The following is an 18,456-nucleotide window of genomic DNA, read 5'->3' as shown; positions in this document are numbered from 1 at the left end:
AAGAACTTCTAGAAAAAATGAGAGGGACAAGGGAAGATGTGGATGTAAATATAGTCAAATTGAATGTTATATGTGAACAACTATTCTTAACACCCATTTTATTTTACACCAAATATACACTAATAAAATACTTTCTTTTGAGATAGTCTCTTGCAGTTACTGTGTTGCTGAGGATAAACTTGGACTTCTGATCCTCTTCCCTTCTTCTCCCAAGTGTTGGAAGTATGCATGAATCACCAAACATAGCACGTACAGTTTTGGAACTGAAACCTAGGCAAACACTCAACCAATGGAGCTAAATGCCCAAATCTACTCATCAAAGACTTAAAAAAAATACATTAGAGGCCTTTCAATATGGCTCACTGAGCAAAGGGGCTTGCCAACAAGCCCACAACATTAGTTCAATTCCCTGGGAGATAATTACCAACTCCCCTCCCCTTTTTTTAAAAAAAAGTAAATTAAAAAAGTTTAATGGAGAGGGTAGAAGGGAGAGAAGCAGAGAAAAATGTGTATCTCAACAAAATAAATAAAAATTATAGAAATATATATATAAGGAATGTATGTTTGCATACGGGCAATATGTACATGAGTGCCCATGAGGACCAGTGACATTTCACCATGAACCTAGACTTTTATAGGCAGTTGTGAACTACCAGATGTGAGTGTTAGGAAATAAATTTGGGTCCTCTGAAAAAGCAAGCAAGCGTTTTTAACTGTGACCCATCTCTTAAACCCTCATTTAAAAATACTTAATGCGTTTGCATTTTAAATTACAGCATAATTTTATTGCTTATCTTCTTCCCTTTCTTCCCTTCAGTCACTCCCATGTTCCTGCTCCCAACTTCCTCCATGTACCCAGACTCTCACATCGATAGCCTCTTTCCTCCATCCAATCACACACACACACACACATATACACACATGTGTGCACGCACACACACACAATGCATACATTTACATATTTACACATTCATGGACACACACACACACAAATACAACCTGCCAAGCCCATTTTCCTTGTCTGTGTACATAGTTTCAGGGCTGATCATTTTGCATTAGACAGGTAATTAGCTTCATCCTCAGGAGGAGACTAATTCTCCTTTCAGCAGTCACCAGTTGCCTTGCCACCAGTTCTTTGGGGTGGGACCCCATGATAACTCACCCTTATGAGTTAGTGTGTTTATTGATATTGGCATTTCCCAATGGCTTTTTCATGAAGCCATTTTAAAACTGTTTCAAAGACATGTCTCACCATGTTGCCCATGCTAGTTTTAAACTTTTAGGCTGAAACCATCCTTCTACCTTTGTCTCCTGGTTCCCTGAGTCTACATCATGTTCTAACACTTGGAATTTCAATACTAAATGAGTTGGAAGTATGCCATACTCTGCCATTTCTACTTATATTCACAATACTAGATTCCATGAATCATTAATATGGTAACTTCTATAATGTTTATCAACTATAAGTAGGCAGTAATGATGAGTTTCTTTTATTTCATTCTTAGAGGCGTAAAGAACTTCATAAAAGAGGAACTATAGTAGAAAAGAAGCAGATAGTTCTTTCCTATTTTCCCACAAGATGGAACTGAATTGACATTGCTGGTTGTATGTTAACAGGGACAACTATATATAAGCTCTGGGATTCAACAAGAAAACTCCAACCTGGCGCAACCCAGTTTTACTCAGCTAAATGGTCATAACAGTGTACCTAGAACAATATTAATTCAGGAGTGGGTTATGGGGGAGAGGAGAGGAGAGAGAGAATAGAAAGAGAGAGAGTGATAGAGAGAGAGAGAGAGAGAGAGAGAGAGAGAGAGAGAGAGAGAGAGAGAGAGAGAGTTCTATTGGAGTAGAATCTAGCCCCCTCTTCAGACTACAGTCTCAAAGGACAAGACACTTAACCTGCTAATCAGGGTCATTTAGAGGAAGAGACCTCTTTGTTGCTCTGTAGATTCTTAATGTGCAGTACCATGAGCTGGTTGAGAGAGGTTCTATTGTCTGAGCTTCTCTGGGTTCAGAAACATCTGCCTTTTCTTATTTCTAGAATGGTCATTGGTGTCACTCATATGACAATCTTGGTTCTGGGGTGCACCTCTGACATAAACCTGTTAGGAGTTCTATATAGTGGGGGAGGACTCAGACTTGCAGAATGAGGTGGAAAGTGCTTCCCTTGAAAATGGATGAAACCTCTCTGAGTGTGGGGGAGTAGAGGGCTGCCTATGTGTTAAGCTAGGAGTCAAGTATGAGGGCTCCTGGAATGAGGTTGGCAGATGATGTGCTTGTGCTTCTCTCTCCCAGCACAGATCTTTGACGATCTGCAACCCCTTGCCCATTTTCAGAGGTATCTGGAGACACACCCAGTAGGGGAACATTTGACCTGACTTCAAGGTGGTGAAGAATTTGTAAACAAACTTTGTCTAGCTCATTTCAAATGCCCTGCCTGCTCTTTCCAGTGTGTAAAGAAGCAGAGAGGAATTTCAAGTACTTTTAGCTTCAAATCACTTCGCTAATCGCCTTTTGTGTACCCAAACCTGAGAGAGCCAGTGCACGAATGTGAGTGTTAAACAGTCTAGTCATTCTACATGTGTTACACACCATCTAGAAGACACAGAGAAGATGACGGATACACATAGGCTTCAGTCCACTTAGCCCTGTGATTGGCTTCAAAAACATCAATGCGAAGGAAATTTATTTGGTATTATAATGATTTTTGAAGCAGTTTTCTGATGTCTGAAGCTTCTGTCCTGTCCAGTTCCCTCAGTCGTTAAGTCTCAAAGAAATCACACAGAGGTCTACATTAGTTATAAACTGATTGGCCTATCAGCTCACCTTCTTCTTAACTAATTCTTATAACTTACAAGGGCCCTTAATTCTTGTCTATATTAGTCACGTGGCTTGGTACCTTTTTCGGTGAGGCTGTCACATCTTGCTTGCTCTCATTGCCTTGCCTCTACATCCTGCCTGGTAACCCCATCTATGCTTCCTGCCTGGCTATTGGCCAATCAGTGTTTTAATAAAATACAATTGACAAGGTACAAACAATTGTCCCATAGTATTTTTCATTAGGTAGCTATGACTGTCCTGGAACTTGTTATGTTGAACAGACTGGTTGTAACCACACAGAAGTTGGCCTGCCTCTGTCTCCTGTGTGCAGAATGTGTGTATCTCTACACTTTGCTTAATATTCTTTTTCTTATTAATAAACATCTTGGGCTAGGGAGATGGCTCAGTGTGTAAAGTGTTTGAACAACAAATGTAAGAATCAGTGTTCAGATGCCTAGAATCTTCATAAAAAGACTGTTAATTAGAAATAGAGAATTTCTCCATAAGACACACTTACCTGTCTTGTTTGAAATCTCATTCTCTGGACACAGAATGCAGTCAAAACAACAAGCCACATTTCCTTCTGGGAGGGATTTTCTGAATCCAGGACTACAGCTTTCACTGCAGACAGAATGGGGAGTCTGAAGAAAATCAGATGTGAGCAAGTTCTACTTCAAAATCTGAATTATACCTACTACTATAGTGAGCACATTATTCATAGAACTGGATAATTAGTGAACATAGTTTTTGTATCCATATGTAATCAACTGATTAAATATTGCTGTAGCTTCGACACCACACACCCCCTTAATGGTGATGACCTTCAGCCTATGGTGCTGCTGAGACATGGTGAAGTCTTTAAGTGGAGAGGTACTGGGGTGGAGAAATGGTTCTGTATTAACAGCGTGGGATGCTCTTGCAGAGTTCATGAATTACATTACATGACTCAAAGCTGCCTGTAACTCCAGCTCCAGGGGACCCAACAGCCTCTTTTGGCTTCCATAGGCACCTGCACTCATCATGCAGATAAATTTTCCTTTTTCCAATGTGCATATAAACAGTGAAAATAAAAACAAAATAATTTTTCAAAGGCGAGAAAGTTAGTGATTGGAGGCTTGCCCTTGGAATGTGTATTAGGGCAATGGACTCATCCTACCTCTTTTTTTCCTGGCATGAGGTGATTGTCTTCTACTGCCACAAACAACACCACAGTGCCTTATCCCACCAAAGTAACAGCTATGAGTTACAGAACCATCCAAATTCAACCTAAAGATATGTCAGTAATGAGAACCCCAACAGATGTTGTGCATATTTTCATATGAAATGTGTGAGCATTTAGATGCATATCGGTAGATGAACATGTTCTAGTTCCATACAGTATATAAGAAAATTCTCTTCCTTAAATTGGAAGTATAAAATTTAAAAAGCACATTCTTGATGATATCTCAAAGTTGTTTTGATTTGCATTTCCCTGATCGCTAAGGAGGTTGAGCATGACCTTAAGTGTCTTTTGGCCATTTGAACTTCCTCTGCTGAGAATTCTCTGTTCAGTTCAGTGCCCCATTTTTTAATTGGGTTAATTAGCATTTTAAAGTCTAGTTTCCTGAGTTCTCTATATATTTTGGAGATCAGACCTTTATCTGTTGCGGGGTTGGTGAAGATCTTCTCCCAGTCAGTAGGTTGCCTTTTTGTCTTGGTGACAGTGTCCTTTGCTTTACAGAAGCTTCTCAATTTTAGTAGGTCCCATGTATTAAATGTTGCCCATAATGTCTGAGCTGTTGGGGTTACACATAGGAAGCGATCTCCTGTGCCCATCTGATGTAGGGTACTTCCCACTTTCTCTTCTATCAGGTTCAATGTGTTCTGACTGATAGTGAGGTCTTTAATTCATTTGGACTTGAGTTTTGTGCATGGTGATAGATATGGGTCTATTTTCATTCTTCTACAGGTTGACATCCAGTTGTGCCAGCATCATTTGTTGAAGATGCTTTCTTTCTTCCATTGTATACTTTTGGCTCCTTTATCAAAAATGAGGTGTTCATAGGTTTGTGGGTTAAAATTCTGGTCTTCTATACGATTCCATTGGTCGACTTCTCTGTTTTTATGCCAGTACCACACTGTTTTCATCACTGTAGCTCTGTAATAGAGTTTGAAGTCAGGGATGGTAATGCCTCCAGAAGATCCTTTATTGTATAGGATTGTTTTGGCTATCCTGGGTTTTTTGTTTTCCCATATAAAGTTGATTATTGTCCTCTCCAGATCTGTGAAGAATTTTGATGGGACCTTGATGGGGATTGCATTGAATCTATACATTGCCTTTGGTAGAATTGCCATTTTTACTATGTTGATCCTCCCAATCCAAGAGCAAGGGAGGTCCTTCCATTTTCTGGTATACTCCTCAGTTTCTTTCTTCAATGCCTTAAAGTTCTTGTCAAATAGATCTTTCACTTCCTTGGTTAGAGTTACCCCAAGATATTTTATGCTGTTTGTGGCTATCATGAAAGGTGAAGCTTCTCTGATTTCCCTCTCTGCTTCCATATCCTTTGTGTATAAGAGGGCGACTGATTTTTTGGAGTTGATCTTGTATCCTGCCACATTACTAAAGCTGTTTATCAGCTGTAAGAGTTCTTTGGTGGAGTTTTGGGGGTCGCTTATGTACACTATCATATCATCTGCAAATAACGAAAGTTTAACTTCTTCCTTTCCAATTCGAATCACCTTGATCCCCTTATGTTGTCTTATTGCTATTGCTAGAACTTCAAGCACTATATTGAAGAGGTATGGAGAGAGTGGACAGCCTTGTCGTGTTCCTGAGTTTGGTGGGATGGCTTTGAGTTTCTCTACATTTAATTTGATGTTAGCTGTCGGCTTGCTGTATATAGCTTTTATTATATTTAGGTATGACCCTTGTATCCCTAATCTCTCCAATACTTTTATCATAAAGGGATGTTGAATTTTGTCAAATGCCTTTTCAGCATCTAATTAGATGATCATATGGTTTTTTTCTTTCAGTTTATTTATATGATGGATTACATTGATAGATTTTCATATGTTAAACCAGCCCTGCATCCCTGGGATGAAGCCTACTTGATCATTTTTCTAATGTGTTCTTGGATTCGGTTTGCCAGTATTTTGTTGAGGATTTTTGTGTCGATGTTCATGAGTGAGATTGGCCTGTAATTCTCTTTCTTGTTTGAGTCTTTGTGTGGTTTTGGTATCAGAGTAACTGTAGCTTCATAAAAGTAATTTGGCAGTGACTCTTCTGTTTCTATATTGTGAAATACATTAAGGAGTATAGGTATTAGCTCTTCTTGGAAGTTCTGGTAGAATTCCGCATTGAAACCATCTGGCCCTGGGCTTTTTTTGGTAGGGAGGTTTTTGATAACCTCTTCTAATTCTTCGCGACTAACAGGTCTATTTAGATTGTTCACCTGGTCCTGATTCAACTTTGGTATATGGTATTCATCTAAAAAAGTATCCATTTCCTTTACATTTTCCAGTTTTGTTGCATATAGGCTTTTGTAGTAAGATCTAATGATTCTCTGAATTTCCTCTGTGTCTGTGGTTATGTCCCCCTTTTTATTTCTGATCTTATTAATTTGCAAATTCTCTCTGCCGTTTGATTAGTTTGCATAGGGGTTTGTCAATCTTGTTGATTTTCTCCAGGAACCAGCTTTTTGTTTCATTGATTCTTTGGATTGTTTTCTGTGTTTCTATTTTGTTGATTTCAGCCCTCAGTTTGATTATTTCCAGTCTCCTACTCCTCCTAGGTGAGTCTGCTTCTTTTTTTTCTAGAGCTTTCAGGTGGGCTGTTAAGTCTCCAATGTGAGCTTTCTCTGTTTTCTTTAAGTGGGCACTTAGTGCTATGAACTTTCCTCTTAGGACTGCTTTCATAGTGTCCCATAAGTTTGAGTATGTTGTTTCTTTATTTTCCTTTAATTTAAGGAGGATTTTAATTTCTTTCTTTATTTCTTCCTTAATCCAGGTATGGTTCAGTAGTTGACTGTTCAGTTTCCATGACTTTGTAGGCTTTTTGGGGGTAGCATTGTTGTTCAAGGGATTGCTGTGTATGAGAATCGATTAATAGCTGCCTTTACAAGATTCAGTAAAAGACAAGAGTCACAAGAGTCATAGTAAAAACCAAATAGACTCTACTTTAGCAGAAAAAGAATTGAATGAAAAAAATTAGCCTACATGGCACCTTTGTTTCAAAGGAACAGTCAAGCTAGTGTGTTTCACCATCTTGCTCGCATCAGGCCAACAACAAAAGCATCGGTCAATGAGGGGCAGTTGGTCATGGACACTAGAAAACAGCAGCTGGAACATGTCAACCCCGTTTGCTAGCCATGAGTGGATTGATGGGTAGAGTAAAACTGGGTGAGCAGATGGTAGCTGAAATGAGGTAGAGGAACTTGGAGCTGAGATTCCTGCCTGGCATCCTGGAAACCATTGCCTGAGCAGATATCACCCCTACTGCTGCCTTGGTGAACTGCTATGAAATATTTCCTCCACTATCATTCGTGGCCCTAAACCATGCACTGTGCTTCTTATTCCTACTTTACTCTCTATTTCCATTTCTCCAATTCCTTCCTCAATTACTATTGAAGGAATGATGGACACCCTTAGCTCTAAAACCTGTGAAGTGTATCTTCTCCAATCAGTACTCTAATGATGCTGCCTCTGAATTATGTTAGGAAAAAAAAAGGAAAATACAAAAGTGTCTTCTACTTCAAGTTAACATGAATATTTCCATCAAATCTCTGTATTTGTTATTGTAATTGAATCCTCCCCCATAAAGATGTTAGAACATCACATGCTCAAGAACTGGTAGAATTAATATTGTAGAAATGACCATTCTACCAAAAACTATTTACACATTCAATGTAATACCAATTTAAAATTCCTATTTCATTCTGCACAGAAATAGAAGTATCCTAAATTTTATATGAGTCCACAAAAAAATGACATATAATATTTTATATATTTATAGTTTTAAAATTTATATAGAAAACTTAAAAAATATCAGTATATCATAAAATCATAAAACTTACAGGCAAAAAAAAATATGTATTGAAGTATAAAAACATTAAAAGACTTTTTCACACAAAATATTTTGATCGTGCCTCTTCCTTCAGTTCCTCTCAGATCTCCCCCTCCATTCAACCCCATGCCCTTTCTTTCTCTCTGTTTACAAAACAAGCAAACAAAACTGAAAACAAAAAAAAACTCCCACGAAACACACACATATAAAGCAAAAGACCAATAAGATAAAAGTTCCCAAACAAAGAAATGTGATATAAAAATTTTACAAAAAAGAAACTGAAATTTGTGGGAATGGAGCCTTCTGTGAAGAGAGACTCTATTGGAAGAAATTACTTTCCTTTACAAGAAAATATTCATTGTAGATAGCTTTTTGGTTAGAAGATACTGATCAAGATTTGTTTGTTTTAATATGTGTAGTTCATAGCATTACAATTATACCCAACTTACCTCTGTGATTCCTGTGGCCCATTCTATCATGTCCTCAGATAAAAATAATTGTTGACCCAGTGGACCATATGGAGAAAATTGTCCAACCTTTACCTTAAGTTCTAGACCTTCTGGAAAGTTCCAGTAGTTGAGTATATCATACTCTGCATTCAGTTTCATTTTCTCATCCAAATTCACTTGTTCTCCCGCATGATTAGTAAATTCCATGTCTTTTAAAAAAGGGTTCAGCTAAAAAAGATATATTATTTTATGAAGTTGGTACCAGAGCGAAGACAAAAATCTGAAGTGTTTGGGAAAGTATTATATTGCTTAAATCCTTAACGAATAAAGCAAATTTGACATAGGTATCAAGAATGTAGGGCAAACGGCAGCCTATGGCTAGCTAAAATATTATAATATTTTGAAAATAACAATCTTTGCAATAGATAGTAATTCTCAATTACAAGCACCAAAATAATAAGTAAATGAAAGAAAACCTGGAAGTTGTCAGTTTGTCTAAAGTTAGCCATATCTATTTATTTTCAGAATTAATCTTTCCTGTTTTGCTTTCCGTTTCTGTGATAAAGGCTTGCATGTTACAGTCCGTATTGAAGGAAGCCAAATCAAGAACTCAAGGCAAGAACCTAAAGGTAGGAAATGAAGCAGAGACCATGGAGGAAAGTACTTACTGACTTATCTTCCATGGCTTGCCGAGCTTTTGTTCTTATACAATCCAGGACAACCTGACCAGGGATGGGATTATCCACAGTGGGATGGACTCCCCCACATCAAATATTTATCAAGAAAATGCCCTATAGACTTGCCCACAAGTCAACCTGATGTCAGGTTATAATTTCTCAGCTGAGGCTACTCCTTCACCCGATGACTGTCATTTGTGTCAAATTGATAAAAACTGACCAGTATATTGCCTAGAGAGTGCTTATAAAATGAGGCTGGGAAGATCTTTCCATTTTCTGATATCTTCTTTAATTTCTTTCTTCAAAGACTTAAGTTCCTTTCATACAGGTCTTACTTTGGTTAGCATTAACCTAAGATATTTTATTATATTTGTGGCTATTGTAAAATGTTATGTGTCTCTGATTTCTTTCTCAGTCCTTTATCATTTGCATTAAAAAGGGCTACTGAGTTTTTTTGAGTTGATCTTGTATCTTGCTACACAAATGAAAGTATCACCTGTAGGAGTTCATCAGTGACCCTGGTAGAGATTTTGGGGTCACTTATGTATACTATCATATCATCTGCAAATAGCAAAGGTTTGACTTCTACCTTTTCAATTTATATCCCTTTGATCTCCTTTTGTTGTCTTATTTCTCTAGCCAGAACTTCAAGAACTATGTTGAGTAGATATGGAGAGAGTGGGCAGCCTTGTCTTGTTCCTGATTTTAGTGGAATCGTTTTGCGTTTCTTTCCATTTAATTTGATGTTGGCTGTAGACTTTCTGTATATTGATTTAATAATGTTTATATGCATTCCTTTTATCCCTGATCTCTCCGATACCTTTATCATGAAAGGTGTTAGAGTTTGTTGAGTATCTTTTCAGCATCTAATGAGATGATCATATGCTTTTTCTGTTTTAGTTCATTTATATAGTGGATTACTTTGACAGATTTTCATATGTTGAACCATCCCTGCATCTCTGGGATGAAGCCCACTTAATCATGGTAGAGTTTTTTTTATGTGTCCTTGGATTTGGTTTGCCAGTATTTTATTGAGTATTTTAGCATTAATGTTCATGAGGGAGTTGATCTATAATTCTCTTTCTTAGATGACTATTTGTTGGTTTTGGTATTAGGGTAACTGTGGCCTCATAAAAGGAGTTTGACAATGTTCCTTCTGTTTCTGTTGTGTGGAACAATATGAGGAGTATAAGTATTTTGTCTCCTTTGAAGTTCTGGTAGAAATCTGTACTGAAAACTTCTGGCTCTGGGCTTTTTTTTCTTGGTTGGGAGACTTTTGATGACTTCTTCTCAACATAGTAAAAATGGCAGTCTTACCTAAAGCAACCTACAGATTAAATGCTATCCCCATCAAAATCTCAGCACAATTCTTCACAGACCTCAAAAGAACAATACTCAACTCTTATGGAAAAGCAAAAGTCTCAAGATAGATAATCTTTACAAGAAATAAACTTCTAAAGGCATCCCCATTCCTGACATCAAGCTCTACTATAGAGTTATAAGATGAAAACAGCTTAGTACTGAAATAAAAACAGACAGATGGACCAATGGAATGAAAAGAAGACTGATATTAATCCACACACCTATGAACACTTGATTTTTGGCAAAGAAGCTAAAATTTTATAATGGAATAATGACAGAAATTTCAACAAATGCTATTGGCATAACTGGATGTCAACATAAAAAGATTGCAAGTAAATCCACATCTATTCCCATGAACAAAACTCAAGTCCTAATGGATTAAAGATCTCAGCATAAATCTAGCTTTACTGAATCTCTGAGAAGAGAAAGTGGGAAGTAGCATTGAACACATTGGCACAGGATTTCACTTTCTAAAGATAACACTAGTAGCACAGACACTGAGAGAAACAATTAATAAATGGGACCTCCTGAAACTGAGAAGTTTCTATAAGGCAAAGGACACAGTCAATATGACAAAATGGCAGCCTACAAAATAGGAAATGATCTTCACCAACCCCACATCGGATAGAAGACTGATTTCCAAAATACATAAAGAACTCATGAAACTAGACACCAAAATACCAAATAATTCATCTAAAAAATGGGATACATATCTAAATAGAAATTCTCAGCAGAAGAATATTAAATGGCTGAAAGGCACTTAAGGAATTGAGCAATATCCTTACCCGTCAGGAAAATGCAAGTCAAAACAACTCTGAGATACCATCTTGCACCAGTCAGAATGACTAAGATAAAAAACAGCAATGATAATTTAAGGAGGAGAGGATGCTAAGTATGGGGAACACTCCTCTACTTCTGGTGGGAGTACAAACATGTACAGTCACTTTAGAAATCATTATGGTATTTCTTAGAAAATTGGAAACCAATCTACCTGAAGAACCAGCAATACCACTCATGAACACATAATCAAATGATACACACTCATACCATAATATCATTTGCTCAACCCTGTTTATAGCAGCATTATTCGTTTTATCCAGAACCTGGAAACAACCTAGATGTTCCTCAACTGAAGCTGGATAAAGAAAATGTGGTGCATTTATACACTGGAGTACTACTCAGTGGAAAAAAATAATGACATTTTGAAATTTGTTTGCGAATGGATGGAACTAGAAAAAAGCCATCCTGAGTGAGGTAATTGAGACAAAGAAAGATGGACATGGTACATACTCATAAATGGATATTAGACACAAAGTAAAGGATAACCAGCCTACAGTCTATGACTCCAGAGAATCAAGGTAACAAGAAGAACCCTAAGAAAGATATACATGAATCCCCCTGGGAGAGGAAACTAGGCAAGATCTTCTGAGAAAATTGGGAGTACGGTTGGGGAAAAGGGAGGGTAGAAGGTGAGGTGGAGCAGAGAAGGGAAGGGAGGAGGAGACCAGGAGGGAATGGGATGTTCAAGATAGGGAAAGGAGAGAGAGAGGGAGCAAGGAAAGAGATACCTTTATTGTGGGAGCCATTATGGTGTTATCATGAAACCTGACACCTGGGAAATTCCCAGAAATTCATAAGGATGACTCCAGTTAAGACCCCGAGTGATAGTGAAAAGGGTGCCTGAACTGGTTTTCCGCTATAATCAGATTGATGACTTCCTTAATTGTCATCATAGAGCCTTCATTCAGCAACTGATGGAAGCAGATGCAGAGATCCACAGACAAGCACTGGGCCAAGCTTCTGGAGACCAGTCCAAGAGAGAGAGAGGAGCAATAATAGGAGCAAAGGGGTCAAGAGTATGCTGGGAATTTCTACAGAAACAGCTGACCTGAGCTAGTGGGAGCTCGCTGACTCTGGAGTTACAGTAGATTAACCTGAATAGGTCAGATTGTGGGTGACCATTGTGTGGTGTGGCCAGTGTTAAAAGGAGCAGGGCCCTTGTTCCATCCCGCCCAGCTAGCTTACACCCAAAATAATCACACCGAAACTGTATTTTTGGATCCCATTCTTTTTGGAGGCATACCTTGCTCAGCATAAACACAGGGGAGAGGCTCTTGATCCAGCCTCAAAGTGATGTCCCAGACTTTCTTGACTCCCCATGGGAAGCCTTGCCGTCTCTGAGGAGTGGATGGGAGGTGGGATTGAGAGAAGGTGGGTGCAGCAGGAGGAGGGGAAAGAGTGGTAACCGGGTTAGGTATGTAAGATGAGAAAAATTTGTTTAAAACATATTAATTAAAATTAAAAATGAGTTCTTTGGTTTGGAATAAAGAGAAAGGTGGTCTCAGTTTAAGGTCCTAATACAAGCTTCCAACCTGGGTGAGTGCCTAAAGTAAAGTTTGTACTCCTAAAACGCAAGTGAACAAAAGCATTGTTGCTAATATGAATGAGAATGGGAGGAGGGTGCATTCTAAACTGGCAGCCAAACTTGGCTATGTTTTCTATATGATGTATATTAGAGACATATAAGATGTATGAGTGATTTGTCGTTTATGGTTTTATAAAAGTTGCCAAAGGCAGGCAGCATGTGGTAGACAAGTCCCTGAGTGTAGGTCCTCATGGAACAGAAGGCCCCATCAGGCTATTATGTAAAGCTGTGGATGTGACAGAGATCCCATGATGCAATAGAGGTTCAATGATGTCGGAGATGACAGAGATGTGAGAGATCCATCAAGGAAACTGCATATAGTGAACAGAACCATCCCATGAGAAAGATGTATGTGGCTGTTAGCAAGACTGGAGAGGTGGAGCCCTTTGAAATCAAATTTTCAGACATTGGACACAGAACTCAAGGGTTAAGTATTTATTTTGCTTGGTTTCAGTGTTGCTTTGGTCCAGAATTTTATGATTTTGCCTTCATTTCTTTCTTGGAATGGTAATGTGTGGTTTGAGTCATTACATATTAGAAATATTTGACTTGCTTTTTGATTTATAATTAAGAGATTACCTCGAGTCTCAGAAGTTACTATGGACCTTTAAATAATGTTGAGGCTGTGAAAGACCATTGGGAAATTTTGAGTTATGATATGGCCATAAACATTTGGGGGCTAGAAAGTGGAATGTGGATGTTTGATTGAGAAACATTCCCATAGGCTCAGATATTTGATCATTTGGTCCTCCCTTGGTGGCATTGTTTGGGGGATGTTTAGGAAGTGCAGTCTTGTTGGAGGAAATATGTCACTTGAGTATTACGTTGAGAGTTTAAAAGCTTATTCAACTTCTAGGTCACTCTCTCTGCTTTGTGGTTGAGGTGAAAGGTATGTGTTTTCATTTTTCTGTTCCAGATTTCATGTCTGCTGCTATATCATTTACCATTATGGACTTTAATTTTGTGGAAATATAAGCCAAAATAAGCAGTTTTTTCCCTATAATTTGCCCTAGCCATAGCATTTTATCACAGCAACAGAAAAATAATACAGAGTGCTTGATCCTAAACAGGACATAAATTACTCACACCAAGGTTCAGGGAAGAAAGAGCCCTAAAAAATAAGATCCAGAGGATGGGGAAAATTGTTTCAAAACAGTATATTTTGGATGAGACTCTGCTGTTACATTCATGAATTTATTGTTTCTAGTATTACCTATGCAATTTCTGCATGAAATTGTGCCCATCTTTTATCTATCATCCAGTGTGGAGTAAATCATGAGTTTCCCATACCAAAAGGCTATAGGCAGCCAGTGGTTTCTGGGTGTGTGTGTGTGTGTGTGTGTGTGTGTGTGTGTGTGTGTGTGTAATTATTTTCTGTGTTTTAACTAGTCCATATTTCAGTAAATAATACCCACCTATGCTTATGTGAAGAACCATAATTAAAATCAGTGAGTCACAGAAAAGATGTGGAAGAGGGAGGTGGGTCTCTTGGGAAAAGGTTTCAACATGAGGAGGAGGGGATTAGACTGCTTAATTATAGTGAAAACACCAAAACCTTCTTAAATGCATGCAAGAAATGGTCAAGAAATTTAAAAAGCTATATACTAGGAATGACAGAAAAGGTGAATTTCTTTTCCTGTCATGAAAAGGCAATAGGAAGTTGACTGTGTGTCACATTGAGTAAATTTTGAGTAGAAGAGACTTAAAAGACAACCTGTACAGTACACACTTCCTCCAACAAGACCATATCTACTCCAACAAAGTCACACCTTCTGGTAGTGCCATTCTCTTCGGGAGCCATTTTCTTTCAAACCACCACATTCTACTCCCTGGTCCCCAATGATATGCAGCTATACCACAACGCAAAAATGCATTCAGTCCAACTTCAAAAGTACCTATAGCGTAGAATAGTCTCAAGCTTGTTTTAAAGTCCAATGTCTCTTCTGAGACTCATGCATAAAATCCATAAGATCAAAATAAAATAGTAGATTAAATACTTCCAACATATAATGGCATAAGATATACATTTCCATTCCAAAATGTAGGAAAGGGAACACAGTGAGGAAATAACGGACCAAAGCAAGCCAGGCAAACTCCAAACTCTGCCATTTCTATGTCTGATGCTGAAATGTTCTTCACATTTTCAATTCCTTTTAGCTTTGTTGACTGCAATACACCTCTTTCTCTAGGGCTGTTTATTCCCTTAGCAGCTTTCCTTGGCAGGTATCCCATGAATGTGGCATTTCTAACAACTAAGGGTCTCCAAGGCAATCCAGGCTTCAGCTTTACAGCTTCATGCATTGGCCTTTTTAGGCCTCCATTTTGGAACACTCCTGATATCTTTGTAGGATAAGTCCCGCCCCTTGGGGGGCGTGTTCGCCTAGGGCTAATGTTTGCCTATAAATTCGGAGCGTGCTCCCAGCCGTCCCTTCTGTTTTCCTGGTCTCCGCAGGAACGGTGGTTCTGTAAGTCTATTTCGCCATTAAAGCTGCATATATATTTTTACAATCTGTCTGCATTCGTTTACGCCATTACATATCTTGACTTCAAAATTTGGGTCTAAGTGTTGGAGGAGATCACTTGTTTGTTCCTGGCTGCTCAGCCTCAAAATAACCACACATACACTGTATTAATTAAATCACTGCTTGGCCCATTAAAAAAAAGGAACACTCTTCACACATGCCTGGCTTCAGTGGCTTTCCTTAGGTGTGAAGGCAAATTCCATAACCTGTTTCTTTTATCCTTGAATCTAAAGCCAGAATCATGTGTTTGAAGCTGCCAAGTTCTGCTGCTTTCTGGGCCTGGAACCTGTCCCCATCCAACTAAATTTCAGCTTTACAATTTCTCTGTTTTTGGTTGTTACCTTTATTATACCTTTATTGCCTAAACTTGGCTGTTCTTGAACTTTGCTCTGTAGACTGGGTTGGCCTCAAACTCAGAGATCCACCATCCTCTGCCTTCCAAGTGCTGGGATTAAAGGTGTACACCACCACACGAATCTCTAAGCTTTTCTTTGATTCCTTTTTCACAAGTTGGAAATTTAGCTGGGTGGGATCTTGCCCTGAGGTCAACACCCCCTTTGCTCTGTTTCTTAATCTGTTTAGCTCCTTGATCAGAGGAGCTCCTTTTCTCAATCACTACATTTTGTACTTTTATCTTCTCAGCTAACCCCATTTCATTATAAATCTTCATTAGAGTTTTCAATAATTACCAAACAACAGAGTCTATACTAGGGTGTTTTGAGATTTCCTCTGCCAATATAATTAATCCAAAACTTTCCCCTTTAGCCTCAGGCAGACTATTCTGACAAGGGCAAAAATCAGCCACATTTTTCACCAAAAGATCACAAATACAATCTCTAGGCCACATACTAAAATTCTTCTCCTCTGAAACATCTTGAACAAGCCATCTGCAGTTCAAATAGCTCTTAGCAGCATTGTTTGCCATTCTCCTACTTGTATGGCCCATTAAGCAGTATTCAAAACAACTGCTATCCTAACCCAATGTACCAAGGCCCACATTCCTTCAAACACATGGTCAGGCCTATCACAGCAATACCCCAGTCCCTGGCACCAATTTCTATATTATTTAAGGTGTCAAATACTTTGAAGAGATATCATAACCATGACAACTCTTATAAAGGAAAATATTTAATTGAGGTGGAGGCTTACAGTTTCATAAGTTTAGCCCATTATCATCATGGCAGGGTTTATTTGTGTAGGCAGATGTGGTACTGGCTACATCATAATCACAAGGCCATCAGGAAGTGGACTGTGTGTCACAGGAGTGAAGCTTGAGCAAAGGAGACATCAACGATAACCCATACAGTTCAACAAAGCCACACCTCCTAATAGTACCATTCTCATTAGGGACCATTATAGTTGCAACCACTTTAACAATTGATATGAATGTTTCTGTCATATTTTGTTAAGAATGCATTTGTACAAATATTTTTGTTTTCTTTCCTCCATTTCTGTATCATGTAATATAATATCAATTAAAAGAATATCAATGGTTATCATATTTAAGTTTGAGATACTAAGGAATGTCCCTAAAGGAACATTTCTACCTATTCTAAATTTATAATGCATTTGTGATTATATGAGGGATAGTTATAGTATCTTAGGCATATTTATGACCTTTTAAAATATAAAATGTATTTGCAATTTTACATGGGATAGTTATATCATGCTTATGTTTTATTATGATTTGGTTATTGTTTTCATTTGGAAATTAAACATGACATGAAAGATATAATTTTGTGTCTAGTTGATGAGATGAACATGTGATGATTATTCTTGGTTGTCAATTTGACTACATCTATAACCAACTACATAAAATACAGAACACACCTGTGAGGATTTTTTGCTTAATTGGAAGTAGGAAGATCCACCTCTAATCTAGATCTTTGCAGTAGGAACACATCCCTTTTATCCAGATATCTAGCTCAGATATAATCTGAGCCATGTCTTTTGCTGGACTATAGAGCATATGGAAGAAGGAAGCTTTTGTTCTTTGCCTGCTTGTCCTTTCCTTGCTAGCAAATCCATTCCTTCAGTGGGCTTAGTGTCTACTTCTCTGAGATTCCAGTGTCTACTGAAGAACAGCTGAGACATCCAGCATCACGAATTTAACAACTACCAGATTACTGGACTTTCTGTTCACAGTCAGCCAATGTTGGATTAGCTGGACCACAGCCTGTAAATCACTCTAGAGAACCCTCACTAATACAATCCTTGATGCTTTTTCTCCCTAACAGCCTGCATAACACCTTCTGGTACTATTAAATGTAGCCATCAGAGAAGATGTGTCTGGCTCAGCTCCAGTTTGTTATCTCTATATCATGCATCTAAGTTGTGTAGTATCTGATGCAATAGGTTATAATTCTCTACTTCTGGTTTGTAAACAAAAAGTCTGGCAGAAGCCTATCTTTATTTATTTTTGATTGTCGAATCTGTGATCTCCCTGACTAAGATGTCATATGGAGGTGTCTCATACATGTTACTAGGATTTTTGTTTAGTAACTCTTGACTTCCACAAACATGAAAATTATCAGCTATGCAGCTATCTACCCTATAACTTTAAGAAAATATTATTTTAAGTTGGGTTAAACATAGTAGCTTTGCATATGACTTTGTGATTAACTTTCTCTTCTGTTCTGTCCCTTGCTTGTTTCCTATTTTCTACCACTAGGAACCCTCTTTTTCAACTTCTCTATTACCAGGAACCCTCTTCTATTTCAATTTTATCTGTGTTTACTATCCTTTGTTTTCTAATACCCATGAATAGCTTCTTTATATTTTTCTATTTTTTAATTGTATAGGCACTTCAAGATAAGCGCACATAGCTAAAGAACTGTAGCCATCTGTATTTAGTCTATCTCGGCCTGGATTATTTAACTCAGAATGATTTTTCCCCCCAGTTTTATCCATTTACCTGAAAATCTGATGATTTCTGTTTATAGATGAATAATATTCCCCTGTTTATAGGTACCACATTTTCATTGTACATTCATTAATTTATGGAAATTTAGGCTGATTTTTATTTCCTGGCTACTCTGAGTACGACAACAGTGAATATGGATGTATAAGCATCTCTTTGGTCATGTATAGAGTCCTTTGAGTGTATGACCAGGAATGGTATAGGAAGATTATATGATGACTTTTTTTTGACTCTTTG

General features: G+C 38.0%; 1 protein-coding gene across 1 annotated transcript in view; it reads right to left on the bottom strand.

Moving 5' to 3' along the window:
• Window positions 1–18,456, bottom strand: part of LOC142846445 (vomeronasal type-2 receptor 116-like) — a 60,341-nt gene that overhangs the window by 15,033 nt on the left and 26,852 nt on the right. Inside the window, exons 4-5 of the mRNA XM_075967017.1 lie at window positions 8,314–8,541; window positions 3,341–3,464 (exon numbers count right to left, since the gene is read on the bottom strand). Of these exons, the coding sequence (XP_075823132.1) occupies window positions 3,341–3,464; window positions 8,314–8,541 (352 nt within the window). The remainder of the gene's footprint in view (window positions 1–3,340; window positions 3,465–8,313; window positions 8,542–18,456) is intronic.

The sequence above is a fragment of the Microtus pennsylvanicus genome, chromosome 1 (assembly GCF_037038515.1).
Source record: "Microtus pennsylvanicus isolate mMicPen1 chromosome 1, mMicPen1.hap1, whole genome shotgun sequence".
Classification (NCBI taxonomy): domain Eukaryota; kingdom Metazoa; phylum Chordata; class Mammalia; order Rodentia; family Cricetidae; genus Microtus; species Microtus pennsylvanicus.
The sequence above is the reverse complement of the archived record's forward strand: the minus strand, read 5'-3'. Positions and strand labels throughout refer to the sequence as shown.